This window comes from Hyperoodon ampullatus, assembly GCF_949752795.1.
Source record: "Hyperoodon ampullatus genome assembly, chromosome: 9".
In the NCBI taxonomy this organism is placed as follows: Eukaryota; Metazoa; Chordata; class Mammalia; order Artiodactyla; family Ziphiidae; genus Hyperoodon; species Hyperoodon ampullatus.
Genome location: NC_136922.1, coordinates 95,481,873 through 95,495,210, shown reverse-complemented (window position 1 = coordinate 95,495,210; position 13,338 = coordinate 95,481,873). Strand labels below are relative to the sequence as shown.

General features: G+C 50.6%; 1 protein-coding gene across 3 annotated transcripts in view; it reads left to right on the top strand.

The window, feature by feature from the left end:
* The window catches only part of DENND2A (DENN domain containing 2A), a gene marked incomplete at its 3' end in the record, with an annotated part of 74,066 nt that overhangs the window by 45,469 nt on the left and 15,259 nt on the right, over positions 1–13,338 (top strand). For all 3 annotated transcript variants that reach the window (XM_079711929.1, XM_079711930.1, XM_079711928.1), the window contains exons 11-12: positions 1,762–1,902; positions 3,279–3,427. In XM_079711929.1, the coding sequence (XP_079568055.1) occupies positions 1,762–1,902; positions 3,279–3,427 (290 nt within the window). The remainder of the gene's footprint in view (positions 1–1,761; positions 1,903–3,278; positions 3,428–13,338) is intronic.

The following is a 13,338-nucleotide window of genomic DNA, read 5'->3' as shown; positions in this document are numbered from 1 at the left end:
GGGCTTAGAACTGGCACACTGTCACTTCTGCCTCATTCTGCTGGCACAGTCGTCTTCCACCTTTTTCTCATTATTGATCCCCTAAGCAGCCTTTTTAGATATTTTTTTCTCAATTGCCTCCCCTCCCCATGGAATTATTTTTAATTTTTTGTCTTTTTATTGTGCTAAAATATACATAACATAAAATTTACCATTTTAGCCACTGTTAAGTGCCCAATTGATTGGCATTATGTTTATTCAGATTGCTGTGCAGCCGTCACCACCATCCATCTCCAGAACGTTTTCATCTCCTCAAACTAAAACTCAGTACCCATTAAACACTAACTCTCTGTTCCCTCCTCCCCCAGCCCCTGGCAACCCCACTCTACTCTACTTTCTGTCTCTTTTATGAATTCGACTCTAGGATCTCATATAAGTGGAATTATACATTATTTGTCCCTTTGTGTCTGGCTTATTTCACTTAGCAGTGTTTTCAAGGTTCATCCATGTTGTAGCACGTATCAGTATTTTATTCCTTCTTAGGGCTGAATAATATTCCACTATATGGATATCACGTTTTGTTTATCATTCATCAGTTGATGGACATTTAGGTTATTTCCATTTTTTGACTACTATGAATAATGCTCTATGAACATTCATGTACAAGTTTTCATGTGAACATGTTCTCATTTCTCTTTGTTAAATACCTAGGAGTGGAATTGCTGGGTCATATAGTAACTCTATGTTTAACTTTCTGAGGAGCTGCCAGACTGTTTTCAAAAGAAAAACTTCACTAGTTTACATTCCCACCAGCAGTGTATGAGGGTCCCAATTTCTCCACTTCCTCACCAATACCTGTTACCTGTGTTTTATTTCAGCCATCTTAATGGGTATGAAGTGGTATCTCATTGGTTTTGGTTTGTGTTGCCCAAATGGCTACCCACCAGGGAAACTTTTGTTTTAATTTATTTTATTTATTTATTTGGCTGCATTGCGTCTTTGTTGCTGCGCGTGGGCTTTCTCTAGTTGTGGCGAACGGGGGCTACTCTTCGTTGCAGTGTGCGGGCTTCTCATTGCGGTGGCTTCTCTTGTTACAGAGCACGGGCTCTAGGCGCACGGGCTTCGGTAGTTGTGGCACATGGGCTCAGTAGTTGTGGCTTGTGGGCTCTAGAGTGCAGGCTCAGTAGTTGTGGCGCACAGGCTTAGTTGCTCCGCGGCATGTGGAATCTTCCCGGAGCAGAGCTCAAACCCACGTCCCCTGCATTGGCAGGTGGATTCTTATCCACTGTACCACCAGGGAAGTGCCCCCCCAGAGAAATTTTAATTCCATAGATATATCGCATATCTGTTTATGTACTATGGCACCTTAGAAGGCTATAAACCCTCACAATATCTAAGTTTTTCACCACCAACCCCCAAACCAATTTTTACCTCTTTGGGGGTGCTATTCTTCCCATTGAGAATGCATATATCAATCCAGTAAGTCACATGGCCATACCTGTGTGACAAACAGGACAGTTTTCAAAGTCAAGGGGGCAAGAAACTATACTTCACCCCTTTAGTGGGAGAAATTACAGAGTCACGTAGAAAAAGAGTGGCTGCATAGAGGAGAGAATTGGGGCCCTAACACACAAGGTAAAAGAGACTTTGTCTGGCCTGATGAGGACAACGGGCTTCCCCACAATGCCTCAGCCTCTGTGGCAGGCCCACTTCATCTGGAACAGAGCTACACCCTGGTGACCTGACTTCAGGATAGCTGAGCTGCTTTTCTGCCCCTTGCAGATCTTGGATGAGGTGGAAAAGCGACGAGGCATCTCTCCCGCCCTGGTCCAGCCTCTCATGAGGAGTGTCATGGAAGCCCCTTTCCCAGCCCTGGGCAAAACCATTGTTGTCAAGAACTTCTTGCCAGGATCAGGAACTGAGGTAAGCCATCAGAGTCCTTTCCTATCCTGGGGGGAGTAGCCCAGACAGTGGCCAAGTCCCAGTGGTCCCAGGGGCTGGCTTCCAGTGGGCTGTCACATTCAGTGATGTCCTCTTGCTCCTCAGCCTGGCCCAGGTCACCCATCTCTAAGAGTATCATAAATTCCACCCTAAGTCCAGTCCATCCAGCCCAGGATTCTGGCTCAGAACTATGCCAGGGCAGTGAACATCTTTAGCTTCTCTTATTAGCCTACTACCTTCATAAATCGTATTTAAACCTATTTAGGTTTTTGGTCTGCATCACCTCTACCACTTTATAGTATAAAGCAGATTCTTTTCAGGGAAGATAAGCTCAGGTACTACTTTTTATTCATCCTAGACTTTGAAGCACGTCCCTTTCCTTGGCTGGGCTGGGATTTGATGCCAGAGCTTGTTTTCATCCTTCCCATCCCCTGTGTGTGACTCTGTGGATATCAGAGGGCAGATCCCATTCAGTCTTGAGTCTCCAGTTCTAAAGGCCCTCGGAAAAGCAGGTCACCTCTGGGGACAGGGGAAGGATGAGGATGTGTCTGGAATCTTCTGGAACAGCCCAACTTCCCAGCACAGAGAGGAGCAGTCTCCCTGTTGCTGGAGAATCCTCAACCACCCCTACAGACGCAGGTGGCTTGGCCATGGGGGTGTCACCCTTAGTGAGCCCCACTGTGTGGGCAGCACCGGGCAGGTGCCGTGCTGAGAGTAGAAGCCAGTCTCTGCTCACCAAGAAGGAGTCAGCTATTGAAAAAGAAAAACCTGCACATGAGTAATGACTTGAACTCAGGAACATTTCAACAAGTACAGAGTGAGAATATACACACACTAAGCATACAAGCTGAAAGAGCCGTCATTGGGAAGGGGCTGGAATGGGGTTGAGTTCATTACGGATCGCCTTCTAGAGGAGGTGAGTCTTGAAAGAGGTGCTTGGATCTGCCGGTCCTCCTGCGTGAGCCTGTGATTCCCATGTGAGGCGGAGACGCTTTGCTGTGGGGCTGCGAGGGACAGGACCTCAACAGTCATAGAACTCCCTGTGTGGGCTCCAGATATGTTATCGACAAGGAGGGTCTCCAACCATCCTGGGCCGAGGGCCTCTTGTTCTGCAGTCCTCTCTCCCCACCTCCGTCCAAACTGTCCTCACACACAGCCGTGAGACTGCGTCCCTACCAAACACACCTCCTTCCCCAGTCTCCTGCGATCTTTCTTTCCCCAGTCCCTTTTGTTTTCCTTTTTTTCTCTTTCCCTTTTCCACTGGCAGTGGGCCACCCCTGCTGCAGATTGCAGAGCCCCAGGGCTGCACTGCGTGTGAGAGGCCTGGCCCCCCTCATGCTGCTCCTGTTCCCCGGCAGGTGATTGAACTGTGCCGCCCTCTGGACTCCCGGCTCGAACACGTGGACTTTGAGTCTCTCTTTTCCTGTCTCAGCGTCCGACACCTGCTCTGTGTTTTTGCCTCCCTGCTTCTGGAAAGGAGGGTCATCTTCATCGCGGACAAACTCAGGTACCACCCGTGGCTACTCCTGCTAAGGTGTTTGAGCGGCGGGCGTCTCACACTGTCTGGAATCTGTAGGGTGGGGACTGCCTGGGATTGCAGAGGCAGCTCCTCTGAAGAAGGGGTGTGAGTCAGTGGGCAACTAAGGCTGGAGGTTTGTGAGGCACACCAGTTGTGTAAAGTGAGGTGAGCCCGCACTTCTGTGCACTACTTTTCTGGTACTTGGTCTACTCTTCACTCATTCTGCTTTGCGCTGGGCACCCTTCCATGTGCTAAGGAAAGAGGCATAAAAGACACAGAGCTGTCCTCAAAGAGGCCTCAATCCAAGGTGGGGAATGGAGAAGTAAACAGACCACCCAGCAGCATGTTGTAAAGGCTGACTAGAGGGCAGAGCGTTCTGGAGATCGCGGAGGGTGCTCATTCCCAGAGGGGGCGAGTTCCCTGTGTCTCAAGATGAAGAGCAAGTAGAAAGCCCATTCCGGGCAAAAGGAGCTTTCTGTACAAAGGCAGGGAGATGGGAGGCCAAGAGCATCGCCTTCAGGAACTTGCAAAGCAGCTCAGTGTAGCTGAGCGGAGAGGAAAGCCCGGAGGAGAGCCAGGAACTGGCAGAGATGGGCAAGGCCCGGTGCATGGAGGGCTGCAGGACCACGGTGGAAAGCAGAGACAGAGCCTAAGGCACCCCTTCCTCTCAGTACTAACGTAAATCACACACAAACTCACTGCCCAGTGGGATGCACCCACATCCTCGTGGTCACATTCAGTGATTCGCAAAGCCCAGGCCACAAATCAAAGAAGATCCTGAAGGAGATGCAGGTAGGGATTTGGGTGAATTCTGAACTTTAAAAAAGAAAAAAAAAAAAAAATTCCTGGCATCTTCATCATTTCAAAGTACCGAATCAGAACCTTCCTCGCTTTGGAACTGAGGACATAGTTGCACCAGTGGCGGCTGCAGTTCCAGGAAGGGCTGAGATACGGGGCCCAGCTAGAGACGGGCCAACCGACCAGGAGAGGCAGGGAGGCCCGCTGAGAGTCCATCTGGAAAGAAGAAATGCCAAAACGCGAAAACTGGAGGACTGTGGTTTGGAGAGGAAACATGACTCTCAACTCCAGAAAACAAAAGGGAGGAAGACGAAAGGGGAAAGAAGAATGGAAAGGGCAAAGCGTGTGAATGTGGGACCCATCAGGAGGCGTGGCGGGAAATGGAGCCCAGAGCCCCCTCCGCCGCAGCCCATCTGGTCACCTTGATGATGCTACTCTTTGGACGGCAGCCACTTGGCTACTCCCAGGCTGCTCCCACCCTGCCTTTGAGCCAGCTATTCACTTTTAATGTCATAGTTATTGTACTCCCTGTGTCCTTTTGTCAGCTCAGGAAGCAGGCCCTGCCTACAGCCTGCAGCTGGTGCTGGGCGCCGGGCAGCTCTCCAAGCTCCCTAGGCACTGGGGAATTCGGACCAGAGAGTTCTCCGGGTTAGGGCCCTGGAAGCTAAGGATGAGAAATAACCCTTCTGTGACCAGGATGGGATTTCATTGGCACTCGGGTAACTGTCTGTATTCTCTGGAAGCCCTACCATCCCCCACTACCCCACCGTCTTTAGTGGTCGAATTCTCAGGCTTTCCTTTAGGGGAGGGGAAAGTGATGGATCTCAGAAAGACCTAGGCAAGGAGTAGAAGGCCTACCAGGCGTGGAGATGGGGCAAACAGTCCCTTGAGGCGCTTGCTTCTGGTTTAAAGATGCTAGGCTCCGGAAGGGTCCAGCCTGAGAAAATGTTTGAGAAGGTGGGCGTGGCTCGAGAGGAGCGGCCACCACGGCCTGTGGCCCCCGCCCTAACCCAGGCTTTCTTCAGGGGGAAGGAGAACAGAAAGTATCACCTGTCTTTCTCATGAAGGTACAATGAAAGAGAAGCTGGGAACAGAAAGGGAGGGGAGCCTCATCAAAGTCCAGTGCATCCCTGCAGGGCAGCAGAGGGCGTGTGTCAGAGGCTCAGGGCACCAAGACACCGGGAAGTACTTAGGACAGAGATGTCTGGGAAGGGCCTTGGCCACCTCTGCCTTGTCCCTGGACAGATTTCTGGGTTGACAGGTTGAACTCTGGGCATCCCCTCACACGGAGCTGCTGTAATGAGAGACAGTGGACGGTGAAGGGACCCCATCCCTGAGAATGGAGCCTGCCCTGCCCTGGGTCTTGGTCGGTCCTCCCAGCCCCGTCCCCTCCTGCTCTGGCAGGAGACAAGTCACCGCGGTGTTCTGATTAGAGGGACTTGGGAGTTCCTCTCGTCACCCCACCTGCCATGGTGCCTGGCACTCTGCCCTGAGAGATTTAGTCTCTTCAAGCAGCAAACACCCACGAGAGCGTGAAATGCCAGCTGTAGCTGCTGCACGCCGTTCTCGCCCTAGGGCCCTTACTGCCCACTGGCTGTTTTCTTTTGCAGCAGCTGCCAGACGTGGGGCACTGAGGAGGCGGCGTTTTTGTAGGGGAGGAGGCGGGGGCAGGGACATGAATAATTCTGGCGCCTTCTTTGGGTCCGGAGCCAGGCCACGGTGCACTAATTAGTGTGTGCCTGTGCATGCACGTGCATATAAAATACCTGAATTACATGTTTAGACCCTTTACAACATGCAGGCTTGCACGTCCATCTCTCATCACACAAGAGGGGTCTTCCCGGATAGGGAGGAGGCCTGAACATCCTCAGCTGTTGGCCCCGGGTGTCCTCATTTAGGAAACAAGGGCTTGTCTGTGACCGGCCCCTCGGAGCTCTGACTTGCTAGGGCTCCAGTGTCTCATGGTCCCCAGAAGCAGCCCATGATTGTCCTGTTGCAAATGGGCTCAAAGTGTTCTCCCTCTTGCCCAATAAATCATCTTTCCACCCAACACTAGTTCCATGTGGACCTGAAGAGGTGGGGAAATAAAGAAAGAAAGGCCCTGAGAGCTCTGAGGCAGGAAGAGAAGGAAACACGGCGTGAGCGAACCTGATGAGAATAACAACAGGGCAAGCGTGAGAGCAGGGAACGCTGGAAGCTGCCCTGGGCCAGGCTCCTCTAAGGGTCTGGCCTGTATTCTCTCAGGCTCTTGACAACTCAGTCAGTTAGGTTCTATTAGTAGGAAGCTAAAAAGCACACGGAGGTTAGGTCACTTTGCTCAAGGGAGGGGTCAGTGGGAGAGCCAGGATTCAGACAAGGTCAGCTGGCTCCAGGGCAAAGGAGGAAGCGGAGCAGGCCGCCGTGGTCTGGGGCTCGGGGGGTGGAGGTAGTGTCTATGAGGCTGTCCGTCTACAGTCTTCTTAAAAACATGCCATTAGGACCCCCTTGGTGCTTGGCAATCAGGCCAGAATTGTCTCCTGAAGATGCTAAGACATCTGTGCTTTTCTCCCCAGGGCCCACCCTCCCTTACAGCCTTCAGCCTTCCAGCCGGGACCCCGGTGAGGCAGGTGGACTGGGCGACCTCCAAAGTCTCTCCCAGCTGTGATATTCTCTGACTTTGTGGGCCAGGGCGCCCCAGGCCTCCTGGCACTGTGATCGCTGGTGTCTGCCCTCCCAGCGATCTTACCCCAGGACTTACTAAGGTCCCCCCACCCCAATTCCTGACCCAGGACTCATCCTCCTCAGGCATCCTGTGACTTTCAAAGTGCCCCAGGGGGGACTTCCCTGGTGGTCCAGTGGTTAAGACTCCGCGCTCCCAAGGCAGGGGGCCTGTGTTTGATCCCTAGTCAGGGCACTAGATCCCACATGCATGCTGCAACTAAGAGCTCACATTGCTGCAACTAAAGATCCCACGTGCCGCAACTAAGAACCCACATGCCGCAACAAAAGATCCGACATGCTGCAACTAAGACCCTGTGCAGCCAAATAAATAAATAAATATTTTAAAAAACAAAAAAACAAGGGGCTTCCCTGGTGGCGCAGTGGTTAAGCATCGCCTGCCAATCAGGGGACACGGGTTCGAGCCCTGGTCCAGGAAGATCCCACATGCCGCGGAGCAACTAAGCCCGTGTGCCACAGCTACTGAGCCTGTGCTCTAGAGCCCGCAAGCCACAACTACTGAGCCTGAGCACCACAACTACTGAAGCCCGTGCGCCTAGAGCCTGTGCTCCGCAACAAGAGAAGCCACCGCAGTGAGAAGCCCACGCACCACAATGAAGAGTAGCCCCTGCTCTCCGCAACTAGAGAAAGCCTGCCTGTAGCAACGAAGACCCAATGCAGCCAAAAATTGATAAATAAAATAAATTTTTTAAAAAATGTGCTGCAGGGGACACCCACCTCATCTGCCCAGCTGTGAAGTGGGAGAGTAGACTGTGTAATTCCTGCGGGACCCCTCTAGCTCAAATGCTCTGGGATTCTATGAAGGCACTACTGAGGGAAAGTCAGCCCTATAACCAGACACCTGCCCCTCCCCACCCTCACGGAGGCCCACTCCCCTCCCGGGGGATCTGGTTCAGTAGAAACCATCTAGATAGTGTTTCCCTTAGAGGGATTCTAATCGTAGGCCCTTCAGGGCGGGGAGATGCTGAGGTGACTCACTGTGAGTGCTCCGCTAGTGGCCTCTTCACCTTATGTGGGTTAAAGATAACTATACACCTTGTTGTGGATCTGCTCTCATGGGATCCCCAGGCCTCTGCTCTAGCCTGTGTTCAGCAGTTGGGGGCACCCTCTGCACCTCCTCTTGCAGCTTTAACTGCCCTCTTCTGAGGGGGGCCTCAGCGCGGCCTTCTCTTTTTGGGCCTCTCTGACCCTCAGATGTGCCCCCTCCCCTAACAGGGAGCGTGCACAGGAAGTCTGCCTCCCCTGAGAGGCAGAGACCTAGCTGATGATGGAAGCACAGAAACGCCATCAAGAAGCATGGTGGGTGTGACGTCACTGAGGGAGAAAGCCAGAACCCTCCTTCTCTCCTCCGCTCCGCCTAAGGGTACTCCTCTGGGAGGCATCAGCCTCCATCTAGTTCTGATTTACCGGAAAATAGCTAGAGGGGATTGAAGTGCTTTTCAGCCAGGCCATGACAAACAAGTAGCTGGCCGCAAGCTGTCTGACCTGGCAAAGTCTATGAAGAAAGCCTTCAGCCTAAGTTCAGCCGGTACTTTCATCCTCATTAGCTGGCACCGCTCTCTACAGGCTGCACATGCACTGAGTTCCAGCCCTGCTTAGCGAGAAGCAGGCCTCTCCCGATTCCGTTCGTAGCCCCAGTCTTCTTCTTAAGACCACAGAGCAGGGCATGAGAACAGGGCATGCCGCAGACTCAGGGAGTGGCCCCGTGACATCGCGGGGTGGACATTAGCCTGCTTGAGGCCTGTAGTCACTGCCACCAGCACCCTCTGCATCGCACGACTCATCTGCTCAGCACCGCGGCTGCGTCTGCCCACTGCACAAGGGAAGAGCTGGGAGCTGTGGCAAACACCGTGTGAGTTACAGAAGGGTTTTAAGTTGAGCCAAAAATCTATCGAATTTAGAATAACATCTCTGCTTCGTTTCATCTCTAGGGTGGACACTGAGTGTTTCTTAAGGCTCTGTCAAGCCAAAGTTTAGCAGATGAAAAAGAAAGAATGTTGTTGTGATGGCTTGTTCTGTTGTCATAACAACCCAAATAAATATTTCCCTATACCCCTTTCTTCATTTCCCTGATGATAAACATTTTGTTTTTTAGTTTATTAATTTCAGTTCCCAAAGTTTTGGCCAAATCTACAACTAGGCTGAATAATAAAGTCAGAGCTGCACATAAACAATTTGTACAAAAGTTGTAGACAGGTTGAAGTTTTTATTTATTTATTTATTTATTTATTTATTTATTTTTATTTATTTTCTGGCTGCATTGGGTCTTGGTTGCGGTGTGCGGGCTTCTCATTGCGGTGGCTTCTCTTTGTTCTGGAGCACAGGTTCTAGGCATGCGGGCTTCAATAGTTGCAGCACAAAGGCTCAGTAGTTGTGGTTCATGGGCTCTAGGGCACAGGCTCAGTAGTTGTGGCGCACGGGCTTAGTTGCTCCACAGCATGTGGGATCTTCCCGGACCAGGGCTCGAACCCATGTCCCCTGCATTGGCAGGCAGATTCTTAACCACTGCGCTACCAGAGAAGTCCCAGGATGAAGTTTTTAATATTCAAGAAATTTACTTCTTATCTTTTTGTAGTGCATTAAGACCAGAAGCCAAATGACAGACTTCTAGCTAATGATAAGTAGGATTAGGTGGTCAGATCTTGACAAATTTAGAGTTTGAACCTTGGCCTTGACATGGGATAACTAAACTAATAAGTCCATGTGTAGCTGTGTGCCTTCATCTTGTTGTGTGTTCCTTTCAGTTCATTTTTAATCAGTTTCTGTAAGCTTAAATGGGGTCCCCTATCTTGTCTGGAATCAGTTGCACCAGCAATGTTTGCCATCTCAGAAAAAGGTTGGGTTCGTGGCATGCCCTCTCCAGGCAGGTGAGCTTGCCAAAGCCTACCCAAAAGTGTGAGTAGCTGCCATCTTGGTGGTCTGGCACCCAGAATACTATTTCAGAGGTCCTCAGAGTGGCTGACAGGGAGATACCTACATTTAATTCAGCAGAGTGCTATGAAAAATGCAATTTTAATAGCACAATGCCGTCAGACTGATTACATATTAACTACCTATTTTTGCCTATAAACACCAAAAAGATAGCATTTGAGGCAACATTTAGACAGTAGCATAGCCACAAATTGTCTTCTTCTCCAAACCCATCACTGACAGAATCTCGGGCTGGAAGCGTACTCCACTTCTTCCCTCGGGTTCAGATCCCTCCCGGGCTGTGCTGGCTTTGTGTGTCGTCTTTTGGGGCCTTATTGCAGCAGTTTAAAAACTCTCCAACACTTGTATCCATTAGTTGCTCAGAGTGAGGTGTCGCCGTTGCTCTTCTGTCCTGTCTCTGCTAATGAGCTATAGAATCACCCTCCGATGACAGGCCTTGGTTCTTTTCAATGTCGCTATTTCCAGCTCCTGGCTCCTATTTCCACTTCCTGGCTTTCTCTCTCTTTCTTTCTTTCTTTTTCTTTCTTTCTCTCTCTTCCTTCCTTCCTTCCTTCCTTTCTTTTTCTTTCTTTCTTTCTTTCCTTCTTTCTTTCCTTTCTCTTTCTTTCCTTTCTCTTGCTTTCTTTCTTTCATTTTTTGGCTGTGTTGGGTCTTCATTGCTGCACGCAGGCTTTCTCTAGCTGCAGCGAGCAGGGGCTACTCTTCATTGCGGTGAACGAGCTTCTCATTGCGGTGGCTTCTCTTGTTGTGGAGCACGGGCTCTAGGCATGCAGACTTCAGTAGCGGTGGCACATGGGCTCAGTATTTGTGGCTCGCAGGGCCTAGAGCAAAGGCTCAGTAGTTGTGGCTCATGGGCTTAGTTGCTCTGCGGCATGTGGGATCCTCCCAGACCAGGGCTCGAACCTGTGTCCCCTGCATTGGTAGGTGGATTCCTAACCACTGCACCACCAGGGAAGCCCTCTCTCTCTCTTAGTTCATAGTTTGTAGATGTTAAAGCTGGAACGTCCACTTTCCTCATGTCAAAGATGAGGAAGCTAAAGCCTGGAGAAGGGCTTTACCTGAGATCACACAGAGAGTAGCAGACCCAGTTTTCTTGAGGCCCAGCCTGTGTTCTTTTTAACTCGGTGACACATTACTCCAGGGTTTGAAAGTATAGTAAGGGAAATACGGCAGCCACCTCCTACTAGGTCTCACCAGGCCCCAGACTAGATCCGAGTTACCTTTCACTCATGTTCCTGGGATTGATGCACAGTAGGAGAAACGCTTTGCTTGGAATGCTAGAGGATGCTGATGGGCTCATCCTTCAAATTCCTGGGGTCTATCCAACTCTGGAAACTCATCATTTACTTTTCTGGTAGCATCTTAGAGAAAGCTCTGTGCTTGATTCTTACTGGTTGCTAGGTGAGTTGGGAGGCAGCCCAGCACAGTAACCCCAAGTAGGGCACAAGGGCTTTGTAGCAACCAGAACCATAGTGTCTTCTCCAGGAGAACTTAAGCAGTCACAAGTGTATCCTGATGTCTCTGGACTGATGCTTCAACCCTCAGGAAACACCACAGAATTGCAAAGCATTCTGAGACCTGACCCTTCTCCCCTGTGCCCATCTTTTAACCTTGTGGCCCAGGCAACCTCCCACTGGGGCATCTCCCCCCCAACCCTCGCTTTTGTACAAATTGATCACAGCTGCGGGCCCTGTCCTCCACCCCCACTGTAATGCGAGCCAGCTTCCAGGGCTCTCTTCCTAGGACTTCCTTCAAAAACACTGCCTGTTGTCCTCCAACCAGCAGATGCTCAGAAAGGCTACACATTAAGGGGCGAGCGAACTTGAAGAGTCATCCTTAGCATCCCCAGAACCATAGACTGTTCTTTGCATGTTCCTAAGAAACCACCAATCCCAGCAGGGCCCACCCCCATGGGAGGCTCCTCTAGCCTTCACGAGTCGGGGAATAAAATTTCGACAGGCTACACTCAGAATAACCCCTTCTTTTCTCTTCCACCATTTATTTTGGGGGAAGAGCTGCCACTAGCTGTATTATTTACAGAATTTGACCTTTCCTTATAGTGTTTCAAGAGGCAGAACTTTTGCTTAGAATGTTGGTGGGGCTGGAGAGCAAGAGGGATGTGACGCTGCCAGCACTGCCCACCTGCCACGTGGCTCCTGACACCCTGGGCTCCACAGGTGCCAGCTAACAAGGTGGCAGTGGGAACCAGGGGTGGAACATTGGGACCCAGCTGCAACAGCGAATCGGACTATTCAAAAAACAAACAAACAAAAACCACTTGTTAGGAGAAATCACAAACGGTGGCAGCACCTAGGTCCATGGCCAACAGGTGACGCAGCTGAGTTGTCATCAAACTGAGTACAGTTGTCCTTTAGCTCCCTGCGTTCCAGTTAAATGAATGAATTTCTTCTTTCTTTCCGTGACATCTATTCACCGGCCCGACGTATCTAGCGCTGGCGTTGCTCATCATTGTCTTCTCAACTTGTTCCAACGCCTTCCGTGTCCAGCTGGTTCACACTCACTGCACCTAAGCCGGGCACACCCTGTCCCCCAACCCCGGCCCTGCAGGGCTTCAGCCAGGAGACACAAAGCGCTGCAGCAGCACAGAGAAGGGAGAAACCATTAGACTTTCTCCTTCTAGGGATGAGGCCAAAAGAGAGCAGAAGGGCGGGAGGCCTTTTCTTTGAGTTGGGAAAAAAACAGTTGAACGGTTGTATTTTTCTGTTGCAGCGACTGAGAAAAACCCAGAGGCTTCTGGCCGTGCCTTTCGTACGTCCATTCCTCAGTCTGTATCTCTTTACCACCCCACGTCTGCAGGACTCCTCTGTCCCCACCCTGCCCCCATCCTGAATGCAGAGGTTACTTTAACCTCTTTTATTTATTTTATTATTATTTTAATCGTATTTATTTATTTGTTTGTTTGTTTATTGGCTGCATTGGGTCTTCGTTGCTGTGCACGGGCTTTCGCTAGTTGTGGCGAGCGGGGGCTACTCTTCGTTGTGATGCGTGGGCTTCTCATTGCGGTGGCTTCTCCTATTGTGGAGCACAGGTTCTAGGTGCACAAGCTCCAGTAGTTGTGGCTCGTGGGCTCTAGAGCGCAGGCTCAGTAGTTGTGGTGCATGGGCTTAGTTGCTCCATGGCATGTGGGATCTTCCCGGACCAGGGCTGGAACTCGTGTCCCCTGCAGTGGCAGGCAGATTCTTAACCAATGTGCCACCAGGGAAGCCCTGCTTTTTTTATTGCAGTAAAATATACATAACCATAAAATTTACCATTTAAATTATTTTTAAGTGTATGATTCAGTGGCATTAAGTACATTCACGGTGTTTGCAACCATCACTACTATCCCTTTCCAGAGCTTTTTCATCATCTCAGCTGTGACCCTGTACCCTTTAAGCAACAATGCAACACTCTCCCTTCCGCCAGCCCCTGCTAACCTCTATTCTACTCTG